Below are 16,975 nucleotides of genomic sequence, written 5' to 3' on the forward strand. Positions count from 1 at the left end.
TGTAGGAGCACGTGAAACTAGCGAGTAAATGCCCTGTCGCCACTGAGGTCTTTATGAATTATATTTTGTTAACTTCATAACCTATTTGTGACGGAATGTGTTTAATGTGTTGTGTGTGATAAATGCATTGTGATCCAGAGAAACGCCATTTCGTTTGGTTGACCCTCTTTAATCCAGCAACCTCAGGACCAGGCCATTGCCGGACCACAGAAAATAGTGGAAAACAGAAGTTGACCCCTACGGGAACCCCCGACGTCAACATTTCAAAAGTCAATCTAAGCTTAAAACAGGAAATAATACTGTGGGGTGGCACAGCTAGAATAGCAGTTAGTGCAATGCCTTTACATTGCCAGCGATCAGGGCCAGGGTTCGAGTCCCATGCTGTCTGTAAGGAGTTTGCACTAACGGCGGCAGATTTGATCTTTACAGCGCCAGTGATCAGGACCAGGGTTCAAGTCCAGCACGATCTGTAAGGAGTTTGTACTAACGGTGGCAGATTTAAAACATGCCAGACCATGGGAGTTGCCAGACCACAGCGAGCCAGATAAGAGAGGTACAACCTGTATTTGTGTGTGGTCAGATAACAATACACTTGAATTTTTAAATTTAAAATTTAAATTTATTAAATTTAGACATACAGCACAGCAACAGACCCCCTCGCCCCTCGATCCCATGCCATCCAATTAATCTACAACATGGCAGGTTTTGATGGGTGGGAAGAAGCTGGAGCCCCCTTGGAAAAACTCACACAGACAGGGGGGAGAACATACAAACTCCTTACAGGAATCAAGGGGTATGGTAAGAAGCAGGAAAGAGATACTGAGGTCACATGATCGGCTACGCCAGGGGTGGTGGTGGAGGCTGGCACATTGGGGACATTTAAAAGACTCTTAGTCTTACATGGACGAAAGAAAAGTTGAGGTTTATGTAAGGGAGGGACGAGTTAAGATTGTTGTGGTCAGCTAACGTTGTGGGCCGAAGGGCCTGTACTGTGCTGTAACGGTCGACGTTCACCAACGTGCAGAAGAAAAAGAGGCAAAAATTATCCATTCCTCTCACTTGAAAACCAATTAAATCACCCATCAAACCCACCATAAAAGTGTCATGGTTAGAGCGGTGCTGTCACAGCGCCAGCAACCCAGGTTCGAAACTGGCTCTGTCTGTATGGAGTTTGCACCTGTACTGATATGTTTTCCTCCATTGTATAGCCCTTACCAGTTACTGTATGTATGAGGCTGGCCCGCCCACTAATGTCTCATCCCTGAAGTCTGTCCCCTTTTTGCCCTGGCCATAAAGGTCACATTACCTCCCCCTTTCCGGCAGTCCTGTACCTGGATCCAGGCCAGCCAAAGTCTTGTGTGCGTTAAAGCCTATTGTTCCTGCAACCTATTGCTCTGTGGTTATTGATAGAGCCTATCAGTACCTTCTCCCCGTGTCTGCATGTGTTTCTTCCGGGTGCTCCCGTTTCCTCCTACCCTTCAAAATGTAGTACCTTCTCCCCGTGTCTGCATGTGTTTCCTCCGGGTGCTCCCGTTTCCTCCTACCCTTCAAAATGTACCAAAGGTTGTAGGTTAATTGAGGTATTTGGCTGGCACGGGCTCGTGGACCAGAAAGGCCTGTTACCGTGCTGTATACCCAATGTTGACTGACCATCTCTCTCCACAGATGCTGCCTGACCCATTGAATCCTCCCAGCAGCTCAGCGGGTGTTTGCACTCCCATTAGGCCTGGCCAATCTATTTGCTGAATTAGACTCACAGAGTCATGGAGCTTCACAGCCCAGTAGCAGGCACTTACCGCCCACAAGCCCACATTGCTCAAATACACCCATGCGACCAATGAACCTACTGACCGTGTATGTCTTTGGAAAGGGGGAAGAAACCGGAACACCCGGAGGAAACCCACGCAGACATGGGGATAGCGTCCAAGCTCCTTACAGAAAGCGGGGGATTTGAATCGGGATCACTGGCGCTGCAGTAAGTGTGTCACCCGAACTGTTCGAATCTCCAATGTTCACTGTTCAGCACCGTGAAGGACAATAAAGACAGGAATGAGCCATTCCTCTCCATAACTATGATTGGTGAGCACAGCAACCAGGAGGGTGGAAAATTGAGGCAGTCAAAGTGTTGTACAGCACAGAAGCAGGCCCTTCTGCCCACACTGTCCATGCTATCAAGTCAACCCTATCTGCAGGCATGGGCCACGGGCTTCTATGCCTGGGTGATTGGAGTCCTGGTGACTTGTATTTGTTCGGATATTCTTAAATGTGAGAGCCTCCTCTTCGACCACCCCCTCTAGAATTGCACTCAGGATCCGAAGGGGTGAGACACGAAAGTCCGCCGACACTGAGGTGGTAGTAAAAACGCAGAAATACTGGAGGAACTCAGCCAGTCACGCAGCGTCCATGAGAACTCAAGATATATAACCAATCCCTATGGCCTGAGCCCTTCTTCAAGGTATGAGTAAAATAAAACAGGCCTGGGGAGTGGAGTACAATCAGATGGACAGAAGGTATTCATTGGATAAGGATAGGAGGCCAGGAGAGTGGGAAGGTGAAAGGAGAGAAGTTTATGGGAGGCATCAGGGGCAAAGTTTTTGTTCTACACGGAGAGTTGTGGGTGCCTGGAATACCATGGCAGGGGTGGTGGTGAAGGGTGGTAAAATATGGATGGAATAAAAACAGAGGGTCTCAACATCACTTCCCGGCTCCTATATTCTATGCTTTGATTTATAAAGGCCAGCAAACCAAAAGCCTTCTTCACCACCCTATCTACATGAGAATCCACTTTCAAAGAACGATGAACCGTTATTCCAAGATCTCTCTGTTCCTCTGGATTCCTCAACACCCTCCCCTTCACTGCATACGTCCTGTTTTGATTATTCTTCCCAAAACAAAACATTCCACCCTTATCTACATTAAACTCCATCTGCCATCTTTCAGCCCACTCTTCTAAGCGTCCAAATCCTTCTGCAGTCCCTCAAAACCATCTTCACTATCCACAACTCCCCCTATTTTTGTATCATCTGTATATTTACTCACCCAATTTACTACTCCATTACCCAAGTCATTACTGTGAATGACAAACAACAAGGGACCCAACACCGGTCTCTAAGGCACACCACTCGTCACCAGCCTCCATCCTGACAGACGGTTATCCACCATGACTCTCTGATTATCTCAACGTTATTATCTAGTACCTGAACCTTCCTCACCAACCTTTCATGTGGAACCTTTTCAAAGGCCTGACTAAAATAAGTTGTTCCATATGTTTCAATTTAAATTTAGACATATACATGGTAACTGGCCATTTCGGCCCATAAGCCCATGCCGCCCAATTATTCCCAGGTGAACTACACCCTCGGTACGTTTTGAAGGGTGGGAGGAAACCAGAGAAAGCCCACGCAGACACAGGAAGAATATACAAACAGATGTAGGATTCGTACCCCGGTCCCGATCGCTGACACTGTAACAGCATTGCGCTAACTGCCACGCTAACCACGCTGACCTATTTATAGAATCAATAGAGGGGAAAGGTAAGGGTGTTTGGCTCTGTAAAAGCAGAGGTGAGGGAAGGAGACAGAGGGGAATAATAAGGAATAAAAGAAAGATACATGTTGACATAGGACCAATAGAAAATGATGCTGGGGAAATTGTAATGGGTTAAAAGATATGGCAGAAAAATTAAATCAATATTTGATGTCTGACTTCACCGTGGAAGACATTAGCAATATCCCTGACAGACAGAGGCTTCAGGGAGTAGAGTTAGATTCAGTTAGGGTTATTAGAGAAATTGTGCTCGGCAAACTAAATGGATTACAGATTGATAAATCTCCCGGGCCGGATGAGGTGCATCTGTGGGTTTTGAAAGAGGTGGCTTTGGAGATTGTATTTCCATTGGCGATGATCTTCCAGAAATCGATAGACTCTGGAGAGATTCCAGAGGATTGGAAGGTCGCAAATGTGGTTCTGCTGTTTAAGAAAGGTGGGAGACAGAGGAAAGGAAACCATAGGCCGATTAGTCTGATGTCGGTGGTTGGGAAGATATCAAAGTCGATCCTCAAGGATGAGGTGATGAAATACCGAGAGATGCATGACAGGTAGGTCCAAGTCAGCATGGTTTTTTAAAGAGTAGATCCTGCCTGACCAATCTATTGGAGTTTTTTGAAGAAATCTCAAGTAAGATAGACAAAGGAAAGGCTGTGGATGTTATCTATTTAAATTTTCAAAAGGCTTTCGATAAGGTGCCGCATATTAGGCTGCTAAATAAGATTACAGGGAAGTTATTCAAATGGATAGATAAGTGGCTGATAGGCAGGAAGCAAAGGGTTGAAATTAAGGGTTCCTGTTCTGGATGGCTGCCTGTAACTAGTGGTGTCGGTATTGGGGCCGCTGCTGTTTTACAATTTATATTAATGATTTGGATTGTGGTATGAATAGTTTTGTGGCCAAATTTGCAGATGACACCAAGATAGGTGGCGGAGCAGGAAGTGTAATAAAAACCATAAAGTTGCAGAAGGATATGGACAGATTAGGAGGCTGGACAAAATTATGGGAGATGAGATTTAACATCGAGAAATGTACAGTTGTACACTTTGGCAGTGGAAACAAACAGGAGAATACTATTTGGATGGGGTGAAAATTCAGGCCTCGGATGTGCAAAGGGACCTGGGTGTCCTTGTGCAAGGAAACCTAAAAATTAATGACCAGGTGAAATTGGTTGTGAAGAAAGCGAATGCTATGTTGGCCTTCATTTCAAGAGGAATAGGGTACAAGAGTAAAGAGGTGTTGATGAGGCTCCATGGGGCCCTGGTGAGACCTCATTTAGAGTACTGTGTGCAGTTTTGGGCCACCTACCTTAGAAAGGATGTGATGTTGTTGGAGAGGGTGCAGAGGAGATTTACTAGGATGATTCGTGGAATGCAAGGGCTGACGTATGAGGAGCGTTTGGCAACTCTTTGGTTGTATTCATTGGAGTAGAGGAAAATGAGAGGAGATCTCATAGAGGCTTTTCGTATTTTGAAAGGTTTAGATAGAGTGGATGGGGGTAAGATGTTTCCCTTGGTGGGTGAATCGAGGACAAGGGGTCATAGTCTGAAAATTAGAGGTTATCCATATAAAACAGAGATTAGGAAGAACTTTTTTAGCCAGAGGGTCGTGGATCTGTGGAACTCGCTGCCGCATACAGCAGTGGAAGTCAGATCACTGGGAGTATTTAAACAAGAAATAGACAAGTATCTCATTAGTGAGGGATCAAGGGATATGAGGAAAAGGCCGGAAATTGGAACTAGTGTAGAGTAGCATAGTGTAGATTTACAGAACAGACTCAAAGGGCCTAGTGGCCTGCTTCTGTTCCTTGGTCTTGTGGTCTTGTGAAAGGGAAGAGTGAGAGGAAAGGAGACAGGGGGAAAGCCACACTCTGGCTGAAAGTCTTCTTCCTCAGAACCCCTCTTCTCAAAACCTGCACCTGCTCCTCTCAGGCACCTCGGCCATGGGGGAAGGTTTCCGGCCCTCCGCTCCATCCGTGCCCCCTCATAAAGCTCCCCTGCTCCAAGGATAATGAACTCTGCCTCGCCGTTCTGGTCCGCACCGTCCTGCTGAATCACCTCAGCACCCTCGTCAGTGATGTCACATCCTTCCGATTGCCGAGACTTCCTGGCACCAACCAATCCCCACAGGTGCTGGATACCGGGGTGTGGGGTTACTGTGTATAAGATTCTGAGAGGCTTAAATGGGGTGGACGGCCAGCACCTTTTTCCTGGGCGACAATAGCAAATTTTTCTTTTTCTTTTAAGTCAGCACAACATCGAGAGTCAAAGGGCCTGTATCGTGCGGTCGCGTTCTATTTTCTATCTGTTTAAGGTGAGGGGAGGATAGTTTTGGGGAGACGTCAGCAGTAAGTTTTTTTTTTACACTGGGTGCCTGGAATTCATTGCTGGGGGTGATGGTGGAGCCTGGTACAATCGGGACATTCAAACAGCTCACAGACAGGCACATGGACGGAAGAAAAATAAAGAGTTGTGGGTGTAAGGTAGGGAAGGGTGAAGATTGGTTACATGAGTGGGCACCACGTTGTGGTCCGGAGGGCCTGTACTGTGCTGCAATGCTCTACATGAGACCAGCTTGGACACAATAGGTCACATGGCCTGTTTTTGTGCAGTTGAACTCCACGACTCTACAGTAAGGTGAATGGTACTGGACCCAGTATACAGGTTGTGGCCTAACCTATATTTTATAAAGTTGCTCTTTATGTCCCAAGGCTCAACTGGTGAATATAAGAATCCCATGTCCGTTCTTCACCTCATTCTGAGTTCGTGCTGCCATCATCAGGTAGATTTTGGAAATGGTCATCAAGGCCTCTGTTCCTAAATACTCTCTAGGCCCTTCCCATTTATTGTGGCCTTCTTGGAACCCCCCCCCCCCAATCACTTGCACTCATCAGGGTTAAACTTCCATTTCTCATCGCTGTTAGAATGTGCAACTCTGCAGCCATTGTAGTTCAAGAGAAGGCATCAAGCTCAGAATTGCTATCTGAGGAACTTATGTGGGCAGGAAGATCAGGGAGAACAGGAAAAGAGAAGGGCAATTAATCCTCTGGAGTCCGTGATGCAAATCATCAAGATCCTGGCCAATATTGTAAAGATCTACATGGATGTTGCCAGGACTCGGGGAGCCTGAGCTGCAGGCAGAGGCTGGGGTGTTATTCCTTGGAGCAAAGAGGTGATTTCTCAGATTTATAAGAATAGATCAGGTGAACACCCGGAGAACATCAGTTTAAGGCTGGTGGGAGGAAGACAAATGGTCCAGGAATATATCGCTAAGTGTGGGTCTCATAGTGTGGAAACAGGCCCTTCGGCCCAAGTTGACTGTCCCGATCAAAATGTCCCACCCACACTGGCCCATTTCCCTCTAAACTGTGCATCCATCCAAGTTTTCCATAGACATTGCAATAATACCTGCCTCAACCACCTCCTCAGGCAGCCCATTCCACACACATCCACCACCCTCTGTGTAAAAACATTACCCCTCAGGTTCCTGTTGAATCTCTCCCTCCTCCCTCCTCACCGTAAACCTGGTCACCGATTCCCCGAGTCTGGGCCAAAGACTCTGTGCGCCCACCCAACCTGTTCCCCTTATGATTTTGTGCAGCTCTGTGAGATCACCCCTCATCCTCCTGCGCTCCAAAGGAATTAAACACCAGCCTGCTCAGCCTGTAACTCAGGCACACCCCCCCCCCCCACCCCGCGTTTTGTCTCCAAAGTCGTTTTTCCAAAGTGCCTCTGAAGAATGATCAACATTGTAATGCAGGAAATGTCTCCCCTAATCTAGCATAATGTAATCCCATTAATATGATGAACCAAATCAAACTTCGTGTTGATTGAAGAATAAAAGTTAACATGGAGACTCATAGAATGATATTGAAGGACCTTTGGGCCATCGAGTCTGTTCTGACCTCCTCTATACTCCACCACAATCTCCATTACACATCCATGGCTCTGTGATGGAGAGAGCAGAGAGCAGGTAAGGCGTGCATGTAAGGGACGACCTCTCCTGGACTCACAACACCTCCTCATTCCCAACTGATTACAACACCCTTACCTTCAGCATAGCTATGGAAAAGGATAAAAACAGACAAAATAGGGAAGTGTTTAACTGGGGAAGGGCTAATTACAATGCGATGAGGCAGGAACTAGTGAGAGTCAATTGGAAACAGATTTTCAAAGGCGAAAGCACAGAAGTAATGTGGAGGAAGTTTAGGCATCATTTGTGCTGGGTTCAGGAGAGATTTGTCCCACTGGGACAAGGAAATGGTGGTAGGAAAAGGGAACCATGGCTGACGAAACAGGTGAGGCAACTAGTCAAGAGAAAGAAGGAAGCAAACATTAGATATAGAAAGCAGCAAACAGGAAGGGGTCATGAGAAGAATATGGTAACCAGGAAGGAGCTTAAGAAAGGAATTAGGAAAGCTTGAAGGGGGCTTGAGAAGGCCTTGTCATGTAGGATTAAGGAGATCCCCAAGACGTTCTATGGGTATGTGAAGAACAGAAGTATGATGAGAATGAAGGTGGGGCTGCTAAAGGATAAAGGAGATAACATGTGCCTGGAGGCAAAGGAGGTTGGGAAGGTCCCAAATGATTACTTTGCTTCAGTATTCACAAGAGAAAAGGACCTTAATCAGGGTGAGGTTGGAATAGAACAGGCTTGTTGCTGGACAATGTGGGGATTAAGGAAGAGGAAGTGTTGGATCTCCTTAAAAACATTAAGATTGATGTCCCTGGATCCGGACACCATATACCCCAGGCTGCTGTGGGAAGTGAGGGTAGAGATAGCTTGGACAGTAGCTAGGATCTTTGATCCTCTTTAGTTGTAGGGGAGGTGCTGGAGGGTTAGAGAATGGCAAATGTAGCCCTCTTGTTTAAATAAGGTAATAGGGCGAATCCTAGGAATTATAGTCTTACGTCAGTGGTGTGCAAACTATTGGAGAGAATTCTTAAGGACAGGATCTATGAGCCTTTGGAGAAGTACAATCTACTCAAGGATGGTCAGCGTGGCTTTGTGAGAGAAAGGTCGTGCCTCGCAAGCCTAATTAAGCTTTGTGAGGCAGTAACAAAAGAAATTGATGAGGGTTGGGCAGTAGGTGTGGTCTATATGGATTTTAGTGAGGCATTTGACAAGGTCTCCCCCATGAGAGACTCTTCAAGAAAGTCAGAGGCAGGGGATCTATGGAACCTTGGTTGTGTGGATAAAAAATTGGCTTGTGAGAAGAAGGCAGAGAGCAGTAGTGGAAAGAAAGTATTCAGCCTGTAGATCGGTGACTAGTGAGTTTTGCAGGGATTTGTTTTGGGACCCCTGGACTTCGTGATTTTTAAAAAAATAAATGACCTGGATGAAGAAGCAGAAAGATAGGTCAGTAAGTTTGAAGATGAGACGAAGGTTGGAGGAGCCGTGGATGGAGCTGAAGGGTTGTCAAAAGTTAAAAGAGGATATAGTCAGGGTGCAGAGTTGGGCCGAAATGTGGCCGATGGAGTTCAATCTGAATAAGTGTGAGGTGATGCATTTGGGAAGGACATATGAGAAGGCTGAGTACAGGTTTAATGGTCGGTTACTTAAGAGTGTGGATGAACAGAGGGACCTTGTGGTTCAAATCCACACATCCCTTAAGGTTGCCGCACAGGTTGATAGGGATAGTTAAGAAGACCTATGGGATGCTGGGCTTCATAAATGGGGGATTGAGTTCAGGAGTAGAGAGATCATGTTTCAACTTTACAAATCTCTGGTGAGTATTGTGTTCAGTTCTGGTCATCTCGTTACAGGAAGGATGTGGAAGCTATGGAGAGGGTACAGAGGAGATTTACCAGGATGTTGCCTGGATTGGAAAATAAGTCCTGTGAGGCAAGGTTCGCAGAGCTGGGGCTTTTCTCTTTGGAGCAAAGAAGGATGGGAGGAGACTTGATAGATTATGAGAGGCACAGATAGCACCTGTTTCCCAGGGCATGATCAGTGAACACCAGAGGACTTGTGTGCAAAGTGAAGGGAGGAATGTTTAAGGAGACATCAAGGGTAGGTTTGTTTACACAGAGAGTTGCAGGTGGCTGGAAAGCCTTGCTGGGGATGGTAGTGGAGGCTGAAACATTAGGGGCATTTAAGAGACTCTTAGATAGGCATATGGATGGAGGAAAAGTGGAGGGTTATGGGTTAGGGAGGGTTTAGTACTTTTTTTAGGAATATATGGGTTGGCACAACATTGAGGGATGAAGGGCCTGAACTGTGCTGTAGTGTTCTATGTCACAGGGACGATAGCGTCGGACGTCAGTATCGAACCCAGGACGCCGGTGCTGTGAGGCTGCAGCACTGCTGGTTGTGCCTCTCCATGCCTTACATGGAACAATGAGGCGCTCCCCTGGAGGTGGTTCCTCAGCCCCTTCCTCAAGTCCTGGAGAAAGATGATGAATGGGTTGTTGACGTTAACCTAGACCAGAACCTGCCTGGAGAAACACCGTTCCGCCAATCCTGAGGGGCCGGGTTCGGAACGTACATCCACCTGGGACAGGTGGAAGGGGACACCGGATGCGGTGGAGGGGATAGAAAGGAGAAATGGAAGCATTGACTGTCTCTGAGCAAGACACAGTGGAGCAGGATGTAGTTACCACGTGGCTCTAAACTGGGAAACACTCTCAAGGTCTGTATAGACACGACATTATTCGACACGGCCATGGACACGAGAAACCTCAGCAGCATCACTGATGAAAGAGTCCCATAGTGTGGAAACAGGCCCTTCAGCCCAACGTTCCCACGCTGTGCCACTTGTCCCACCCATACTCGTCCCACCTGCCTGCATTAGACCTCCATCAGATTCATGCGTCTTTCCAGTAGCCGATCCACATCGGGCTAGACTGCTGGAGATTGGCTCAAGTCTGGCCGAAGGGGCATCAGGTATTGGAAATGGGCACCAGAGATGGTGCCGAACGTGGCCAGATTAAGGCCATCCGATGTTGTAAGAACTGCCTAACAATGGCTCCCCTTCGAACCTTCCATTGTTTAACTGACAAGGCAGTAAGACTCAATAAGGGTTGAATGTGAAATAATAGATTAATAATTCAGTTTTCTTCCAGACCAGACCCCAACAATTATACTTAATATAACCTATACTTTTTATTGATTGGGGCCCCCTTTTTGTGGGGCCCCAAGTTCAGCTGCACTGTGGTAAACCTGGCACTGGAAGCAAACTCTATTGTGTCCCCTTCCCTTGGTCCCCTAAGCATGCACTTATTCTGCTGAATGGTTAATCCAAGCCTGGTGCCGGGGGTGCTAAGGGTTCCTGATCATGTCGGAGGTTCAGATTTGGCGCTTGGGCTGCCAATGGTTTGGACTGGACTGCAGAAGAGCTGGTGGCGAATCCACAGACACTCGGCGACTCTGAGGGAACTCTCCTTTGGTTCTCCTTCTCTGACTGCAAGGGGCACTTCAGGCAATTTCTGTGGACTTGTGGGATCTGTGGCCACAGATGGCCATGGAGGCCTCGTCACTGGGTAGATTGAAAGCAGAGGTTGATAGGTTCTTGATTACAGGGAGATGGCAGGAGAATGGGGTGAGAAGAAAAATACATCAGCCATGATTCGAATGGTGGAACAGGCTCAATGGGCAGAATAGCCTCATTCAGCTCCTAAGTCTTATGACACCTTTACCCTGAGGGAAAGATTCTGGTGGTCTACTCTACCTTCACGGTGCAGATAACACAAACTAAGTTTCTACAACCTCTCCCCATTGCTCTAAACCCAGGCCACATCCTGGTCACCCTCTTCTCTCACCCAAGTGGCTACACACCATGAAAGCTGATTGCATTCCCTACCCTCATGCCCACTTTCCTCCATCTTCCCTCCTGTCCAAACACTGTTGCTTTCCTCCTTGTTCCCGTTCCCAGGGAGTTCCGGGGAGTGGGACAAGTGATGGCAACCATCAGCGGACAAGTGTCTCCTCAATGGCCCCCAGCTGGGGAGAAGGTCGTGTGGAGAACACGGCATGGAGGTTTATGAGGCTGAAGGAAAGAGATCAACCTCCTGGCATGGGAGGGAAATAGAGCTGTATATCATTGGTATCTTGAGATCCACTTGTTTGAACATCGCGCCTCATTTTAACAAGTAGTTTTGATCAACAGCATTTTACTATAAAAATGCAATGTTTGTTGGTTCAGGGAGAACAAAATCAAGCAATCAAAGTTACAGGATGACATAGATCATACTGAAAAACATCACAGGCCCTTCAGCCCAAGATGCTGTGCTGACCCACGTAAACCTCTCCCACAACCCTTTCCTCCCTCAAACCTATAAAACTCATATTTTTCTTGCATCCACGTGCCTGTCAAAGTGACCGTTAAAGGTTCCAGTTGTACCAGCATCCGCCACCATCCTGACACCCAACACTCGGAGTAAAACGAAATTGCCTTGGACATCTCCCCTAAACTCTACTAACCTTAAACCGATGCCCTCTGGGATTTGCTTATGGTCGCCCCAGGAAAAAGATACTGACTGTCCACACTATCTAAGCACCTCCTAATCCAATATGCCTCTATTAAATCAACTCTCATCTTTCGTAGTTCCAAATGGAAAAGTCCCAGCTCTGTCAACCTTGCTTCATGAGACGCATTCTCGAATCCAGACAACATCCAGGTAAATCTCCTCTGCCCCCTTCTCCATAGCTTCCACATCCTTCCTGTAATGAGCTGACCAGACCTGAATGCAAAGTGTGAAAGGCACGTGAGGTATCCCTGTGATAGCCATTCTGTCCCCGCTGGGATCCGTGACACAGAAACAGGACTCCATGTTCCTGGTGAATGCCATTCTTCACAACTCTGGCTTGTCTAGAAAACTCCACTTCGCCCAATTCTCTTCCAATCATTATCCATAGCAGAGCTTGGTCACTAAACTACAGGAAAGATATAACTTTTATTTATAGAGAGCAAGGATGTTGCCCAGACTTCAGGAACTGAGTTACAGGGAAAGGTTAAACAGGCTAGGTCATTATTCCCTGGAGCGTAGAAGAATGAGGGGAGATTTGATAGAGGTATTTAAAATTATGAGGGGTATAGACAGAATAAATGTAGGTAGGCTTTTTCCACTGAGGGTAGGTGAGAGGACATGGTTTAAGGGTGAAAGGGAAAAAGTTTAGGTGGAGCATTAGGGGGAACTTCTTCACACAGAGTGGTGGGAGTGTGGAACGAACTGGTGAATTCTGGCTTAATTTTAACATTTAAGAAAAATTTGGACAGCTACGTGGATGGGAGAGGTATGGAGGGATATGGTCCAGATACGATCATTGGGGCTAGGCAAAATAACAATCGGCGCAGAGTAGAGGGGCCGAAGGGGCTGTTTTCTGTGCTGTAATGTTTAATGGTTCTACAATATGCCTGATGTTCTGGTGAAAAGCCCATCAAGCCAACATTGTCACTCCCCACAGATGCCACTTTAACCAGCTGAGAATTCCAGCATTCTCTTTCATTGAATAATAGAGCATGGAAACAGACCCTTCAGCCCAAATTGCCCATGTCGACCAAAATGTTCCACCCACACTAGTCTTCCCTGTCTATGTTTTCCCCATATCCCTCGAACTCGGTGGTTCTCAACCTTTTTCTTTCCACTCACATCCCACTTTAAGTAATCCCTGTGCCATCGGGGCTCTGTAATTAGTAGGGGATTGCTCAAGGTGGGATGTGGGTGGGAAGGGAAGGTTGAGAATCACTGCTCTAGACCCTATTGTTACTGAAATATTTCACTTGAGAAAAATCGTCATTAGCCCATTTCCTTTGGAGTTCAATAGGAGTCAATTAGAAATGGTTAAAATGGGTTTTAAAACTTTTTCTTTCCACCCACGTCCCACCTTAAGCAATCCCTTACTAATCACAGAGCACCGATGGCACAGGGATTGCTTAAAGTGGGATGAGAGTGGAAAGAAAAAGGTTGAAAACCACGGTTCTAAACCCAATCCTATCCATGTATCCGTCCATTTTTTTTAAAAACACTGTAATACTTCCTGCCTCAACCATCTCCTCCGGCAAGCCCATTCCAAACACCCACCACCCTCTGTGTGAAAAAAGTTACCCCTCAGGTTCTTGTTAAATCTCCCCCCCCGCCCCCGTCACCTTAAACCTACTCTACATCCTCTGGTCAGCAATTTCCCCTACTCTGGTCAAAAGACTCTCTGTGTTCGATCCCCCTCATGATTTTGTGCCCCTCTGTGAGATCACCCCTCATCCTCCAGCTCTGCCCCGGCCTGCTCCACCTCCCCCTTTAGCTCAGGCCCCCGGGTCCTGGCAGCATCCTGGGAAATCTTCCCCGCGCCGTCTCCAGCTGGACAACATTGATTTTTTTTTAAATTATTGGCGCGCTGGTTGGCATCAGTGTCAGATTGTGCTTGCAGTTTTCAGAGTGAGGTTGACGCCATTCAGTGCGAATGATGGGAGGAAACCAGGAACCGCAGTGAGGAACAAAGATGTGGTAGAAGCCAAGATGCCTGGGACCGCTACCGTAATGTGCCATCATCTCCCAGCGTCCTGTCTCTGTACCACACCTTGCATTCGACGGAGGTCATATTATCAGTAATTGTACAAGAAAGTCTGCAGACACTGGGAGTTGGGTGCAAGACACAGCGGTGCTGGAGAAACTCAGTAGGAAACGCAGCTTCCGCAGGGCAGCTGACATATCGGGCCTGGGCTCTTTGTCAAAGAATGAGCAGAAGGCAGGCAGGTGCCTGACTAGAAGGGTGGGGGGTGGGGGGAAGGGAGGGAGGGAGAGGGAAGAGGAGGAGCACAGGTAACAGGTGGATACAAGTCAAAGAGAATAAAGCTGAGAAGAGATATGGGGAGAGGGTAGCTCTCTGAGCGGAGATGGAAGGGTGGAGAGCTGGAAGGTGGGGGGGATGTTTGGCACAGGCTAGAAGGGCCGATTTCTGTGCTGAAATAGAATGAGAATGAGGGGAGGGGTTTCCAGATATGTTAGGGGCATTTAACAGTCTCTTAGACAAACATGGATGCAAGAAAACTAGTTATGAGGTAGGGAGGGTTCAGCTTTTTTTTTGGTAGGAATATTTCGGTCAACACAACATTGAGGGCTAAAGGGCCTATAACTGTGCAGTAATGTCCTATGTCCTAAATTGATGTTAATGTTGTCTTGTTGGAAGAATGTCATTAATCTGGAAAAGGTGCAGAAAAGGTTCACTGGGATATTAACAGGTCTGGGGAGAGGGGCTTTTCAAAGGGGACGTTGGATAGGTTGGAGCTTTTCTCCCTGGGACATCAGAGATTGGGGATGACCTGATGGAACTTGTAAACTGCTGAGAGGTATCGAATGGGTGGACAGATGGTCTTTTCCCCTGGGTGGAGGGTGAGGTTTAAGGTACAAGGGGCAGTGGTTCTCATTTTTTTTTCCCCACTTTAAGTAATCCCTATGCCATCGGTCCTCTGTGATTAGTAAGGGATTTCTTAAGGTGGGATGTGAGTGGGACAGGAAGGTTGAGAATCACAACTCTGACCCAATTGTTACTGAAATATTTTGCTTGAGAAAAATTGTCATTGGCCCATTTTCTCTGGAGTTATGAAACCATGCACATAACGAGTCAATGAAGGACAATTAAAACAGTGGTTCTCAAAATTTTTCTTTCCACCCACAACCCACCTTAAAAAATCCCTTACTAATCACAGAGCACCAATGGCATAGGGATTACTTAAAGTGGGATGTGAGTGGAAAGAAAAAGGTGGAGAACCACTGTTCTCGGGGGGGAAGTTGAAAGGAGATATGCCAGGCAGGAATTCGTACACAGAGAGGGGAACACGCTGTCAGGGACAGAGATGGAAGGGCATATGATACTGGCATTTAGACACGGAGTGCAGGAGAGTCGTATGTGTTTAATTTGGCATCACGGTCAGCACAGACATGGTGTCCGAAGGGTCTGTTCCTGTGTTTTAGGGCTCTACGCTTGGTAACAACGTCAGGAAGCGCTGCGGTGGTTCGAGCTGGACAATTTGCGTGGGCTCAGCTGTAATGGTGCTGGGAAAGGGATAGATCGAAGGCCTGACCAATGACCCCTCCCATTCCCCCACCACTGCCAATCCAATGTCATATGAGCTGGAGGCAGGGGGAGGGGCAGTGGCCATAAATTGTACTTCTGTGACAAAAGAGGAAGAGAGAGGGAGAAGAGGAGGATGGGGGGAGAGACAGAGAGAGGGAGCGAGACAGAGACAGAGACAGAGAGAGAGAGTGAGAGAGAGTGAAAGAGAGAGAGAGATAGAGTGAGAGAGAGAGAGAGAGATAGAGTGAGAGAGAGAGAGAAAGAACAAGAGACAGAAAGAGATGGAGGTAGGTGAAGAGTGAGGACACTGTAGGGAGAAAGGGGGAGAGTGAAAGGAGAGAGAGAAGGGAGAGAGATTGAATGAGAGAAAAAGAGAAAGCAAAGAGGGAGATAGAGCATACAAGAGAAAGCAGTAAAAGGGAGAGACAGAGGGAGACAGAGACAGACAGAGAAGAGGGTAGATGAAGACAGGGGATAGTAGGGGAAAAGGGGTGGGATGGGGAGAGGGATAGGGAGTGGGGGAGAGGGAGGGGGAAAGGGTGTGGCACAAAGGGAGGGAGAGAGGGGAATTCTGGAAGGAAATGGCTCCTATTGACTGAGAACCACTCCAACCCGGCCACGTGTAGAACATCAATGGTAACAAAGTGTAGGGGAACCCGAAGCTGGTGGGAGAGGCGAGGAGTGAGGATGAGGTAGAGTGAGGTTGGATGTCCGATACTCACAAGGAGATGCTGGATTCATTGCCTCCCATGTCAGGCGACTGCAGCTTCTGTACTAGGATAAATATGATGCCAATGAAGAGGATGAAGTTTACCTGGGGATTCAACAGGCCAGTACATCAGTAACATGATCATTGCCCCCGGCCCCGGTCCGAGCCCCTCACACCCTCCCCGATCCCGGTCTGAGCCCCTCACACCCTCCCTGACCCCAACCTCCAACCCCAACCCCAATCTGATCCCTTCACACCCTCCCCAACCCCAACCCCAGTCTGATCTCCTCATACCCTCTCTGACCCCAACCCCGACCCCAGTCTGAACCCTTCACGCCATCCCCCCCAACCCTGACCCCCGTCTGACCCCCTCACATCCCCACCCTGACCCCTGGTCCGATTCCCTTAAAAAATCCCCCACCTCAGTCTGACCTCATCACCCCACAAGCCCTGGTCTGAACCCCTTAAGCCCTCCCCCATCCCGGTCTGATCCCCTTAAACACACCCCCACCCCGGTCTGACCCCCTAAAACACTCCCCCAACCTGGTCTGACCTCCTAAAACACTCCCCCACCCCGGTCTGACCTCCTAAAACACTCCCACACCCTGGTCTGACCTCCTAAAACACTCCTCCAGCCTGGTCCGACCCCCTAAGACACTCCCCACCCTGGTCCAAACCACTTAAACACTCCCCCACCCCGGTCCGGCT

The 16,975-nt window shown here is 47.7% G+C and overlaps 1 protein-coding gene across 1 annotated transcript in view; it reads right to left on the bottom strand.

Annotated features, from left to right (window-relative positions):
• LOC138751930 (pituitary adenylate cyclase-activating polypeptide type I receptor-like) overlaps nucleotides 1-16,975 on the bottom strand; it is an 88,519-nt gene that overhangs the window by 36,586 nt on the left and 34,958 nt on the right. Inside the window, exon 8 of the mRNA XM_069914920.1 lies at nucleotides 16,281-16,372. Coding sequence (XP_069771021.1) covers nucleotides 16,281-16,372 — 92 coding nt within the window. The remainder of the gene's footprint in view (nucleotides 1-16,280; nucleotides 16,373-16,975) is intronic.

This window comes from Narcine bancroftii, chromosome 1, assembly GCF_036971445.1.
Source record: "Narcine bancroftii isolate sNarBan1 chromosome 1, sNarBan1.hap1, whole genome shotgun sequence".
Classification (NCBI taxonomy): Eukaryota; Metazoa; Chordata; class Chondrichthyes; order Torpediniformes; family Narcinidae; genus Narcine; species Narcine bancroftii.